At 59.7% G+C, this 2871-nt stretch overlaps 1 protein-coding gene across 1 annotated transcript in view; it reads left to right on the top strand.

The window, feature by feature from the left end:
- Positions 1-2871, top strand: part of CDH23 (cadherin-related 23) — a 381871-nt gene that overhangs the window by 270166 nt on the left and 108834 nt on the right. Inside the window, exon 25 of the mRNA XM_005882725.2 lies at positions 1205-1353. Coding sequence (XP_005882787.1) covers positions 1205-1353 — 149 coding nt within the window. The remainder of the gene's footprint in view (positions 1-1204; positions 1354-2871) is intronic.

Below are 2871 nucleotides of genomic sequence, written 5' to 3'. Positions count from 1 at the left end.
CAGGCTGGGTGACTGCATCCCAGCACGTGTCAGCTGGCCTGGGGAAGGGTCCCCACTGGTCCTCAGGCAACTCTCACTGCCCAGCTGCCCAGCGGAAGCCTGGGAGGAGCTCTGGGGTGACTGTCCTTGCCGAGACATGCAGCTTGGTCACAGCTCCTTCCTCCAGGAAGAATGATTCAACAGCTGCCCTGGGGCTGAGCCACCTCCCCAGCTCCGCTTCCTGCAGGGAGCTGAAGGGGAAGGACCCTCAGCTACCTTAGGCTTAGAAATCCAGCAGGGCCCACATCCCGGAGCGTAGCGGGCCCACCGACCACGTCCACCCCTTACGCATGTTTGACCCATCTCGTGTTTCATATTGAATGACCGTTGTGAACATTTAAAAATCAGATTTTATTTAAAAGCTCATGTTCAATTTCTCTTGAGGAATCAGATCTAGTGTCACTGGGCCACACTCTGCCCATCCCCTGTGTATGGCAGGGGGCAGCGGCCTTGTGGGCCCGCCTGACAGCAGCTGGGTTTGTGACCTCAGTACCCGAATCTGTTTCCTGGATCTGCTGTGACAAAGTACCACAAAGTCGGTGACTTCAAAGAGCAGAAATGGATCCCCTCGTGGCTCTGGGGCCAGAAGTTAAGTTAAGGGTCAGCAGGGCCACATTCCCTCCCGAGGCTCCAGGGAGAACCCGTCCTTGGCTCTGCTGGGGCCTGGTGGCTCCACGTGTTCTGGGCTTGTGGCCGCAGGATCCGGTCTCTCCCTCCAACTTCAGGTCCTTCTCTTCTCTCGGCTCTCCCTCTGCCTTTCTCTGAGAGGGACCCTTGGCATTGGACGTAGAGCTCCCCTGATAACCCAGGACGTGTCATCTCTAGGTCCTTAACCTGATTACCTCTTCAAAGACCCTTTTCCCAATAAGTTTACATTCACAGGTTCCCAGGGACTTGACGTGAGCATATCTTTTGGGGGCCACCATCCAGCCACTTCACGCCTCAGCTCCCTCCTCTGTGAAACGGGAATAATCACAACAGCGCCTGCTGCACAGGCTGCTTGAGAGACTGAGGGACACACTAGATGTCGTTAGCGTCATTCCTAATCTAGGAAGGAAAAGAGCTGCCCGCAAGGGCCATTGTCGCTGGGGTGAGCAGGGCATGTGCCCAGGAAATTTGCCCCTCAGGCCGCAGCTAACAGCCCATCCTCCATCACCTCCCACAGACAACGGCCCGGTGGGCAGGCGGCGCACAGGCACCGCCACCGTGTTCGTCACGGTCCTGGACGTGAATGACAACCGGCCCATCTTCCTGCAGAGCAGCTACGAGGCCAGTGTCCCCGAGGACATCCCTGAGGGCCACAGCATCGTGCAGGTAGGTGGTGGCTGGTGGGCTGGGGGCAGGCAGGGCCACACTCGGGTCTGAGTGCACGTGCTGGGGGGGGGGGGGGGGGGGGGGGGGCAGTCAGACCCACCTGGATCCCCAGGCCTCAGAGGCAGCAGGGTGGTTCTTGGAGCAACCTTCAGAGCATGGACTTACCTAAGGGCAGGATGGTGCTTATGGGGAGAAATGAGGCAGGCCCACCACCAGCTTGAAGGCCAGGTGAGGTTTCAGTACCAGGAGAAGCAGGGAGGGCATTCAGGCAGAGCTCAGTGGCATCGTGGTGGGGAGGGATGGAAACAGGAGCGGGCCCCGCTCCTGCCCGGGAGTAGCCAGTGCCGTGAGGAAGGGGGACCCAGGCCCCCTCCTCCCTGGGACAGAATAGGACCCCAGGTTACTATGTAATCAGGGACAGGGCCCTGGCTCCGCCCCCCAAAACACAGAAAGAAGGCATTGGCCCCCTCTTCTCCCTCCTCCCCACAGCACTCGCCTTGTCCCACCCCACCCAGGTGGGCCTTTCAGAGCAGAGAGGAGATGGCCTTGTTGCATTTTCCTCAGAAAGGAGTTGAGGAGGGAGCCAGGGCCCAGCGCTGCCCAGAAGCCCCCTTTGCTCTCTTTAGTGTGGCATATATTGGGGAAGGGACTGCGATCAGGTAAGGGCAGCAGTGGAGGCCTACATGTTAGACTGGAAGTTCAGGCTCCAGTTTACAGGCAGCAGGAGCCCCTGGGGGCTCTGGGTGGGAAGGAGGGCATGATGAGACCTCTGCCTCCCAGCGGGCCCTGGCCCTCCCAGAAGCACCCAGTTCAGTGTTTGCACTGAGCTCTGGGTGGAAAGGGAATGTGCTCTCTGGCCTCACTCTTTCCAGCTCAGTCCCTCCCCAGCTGCCCACGCCCACACGCATCTTCCCTCTGCCTTGCTCTCCTCCCACCCTGGGCAGCCACACCGCCCTCTGGGGACCCATCTCCCCACTGAGTCCAGCCTTCATGACGAGCACTGGCTAACAGGACAGGGCTCAGGCTCCGGCCTTTTATGGGCCTGCCAGCTCACACTGTCCCCAGCCGGGGCAAGTAAGCGCGACCCCTGAGGCAGTGGGAGGAGGAGATGACTCAGGCTGGGCGACTGCATCCCAGCACGTGTCAGCTGGCCTGGGGAAGGGTCCCCACTGGTCCTCAGGCAACTCTCACTGCCCAGCTGCCCAGCGGAAGCCTGGGAGGAGCTCTGGGGTGACTGTCCTTGCCGAGACATGCAGCTTGGTCACAGCTCCTTCCTCCAGGAAGAATGATTCAACAGCTGCCCTGGGGCTGAGCCACCTCCCCAGCTCCGCTTCCTGCAGGGAGCTGAAGGGGAAGGACCCTCAGCTACCTTAGGCTTAGAAATCCAGCAGGGCCCACATCCCGGAGCGTAGCGGGCCCACCGACCACGTCCACCCCTTACGCATGTTTGACCCATCTCGTGTTTCATATTGAATGACCGTTGTGAACATTTAAAAATCAGATTTTATTTAAAAGCTC

Source organism: Myotis brandtii, unplaced genomic scaffold (assembly GCF_000412655.1).
Source record: "Myotis brandtii unplaced genomic scaffold, ASM41265v1 scaffold735, whole genome shotgun sequence".
NCBI lineage: Eukaryota > Metazoa > Chordata > Mammalia > Chiroptera > Vespertilionidae > Myotis > Myotis brandtii.
Note: the sequence above shows the minus strand (reverse complement) of the source record. Positions and strands in the feature narration are given on the sequence as shown.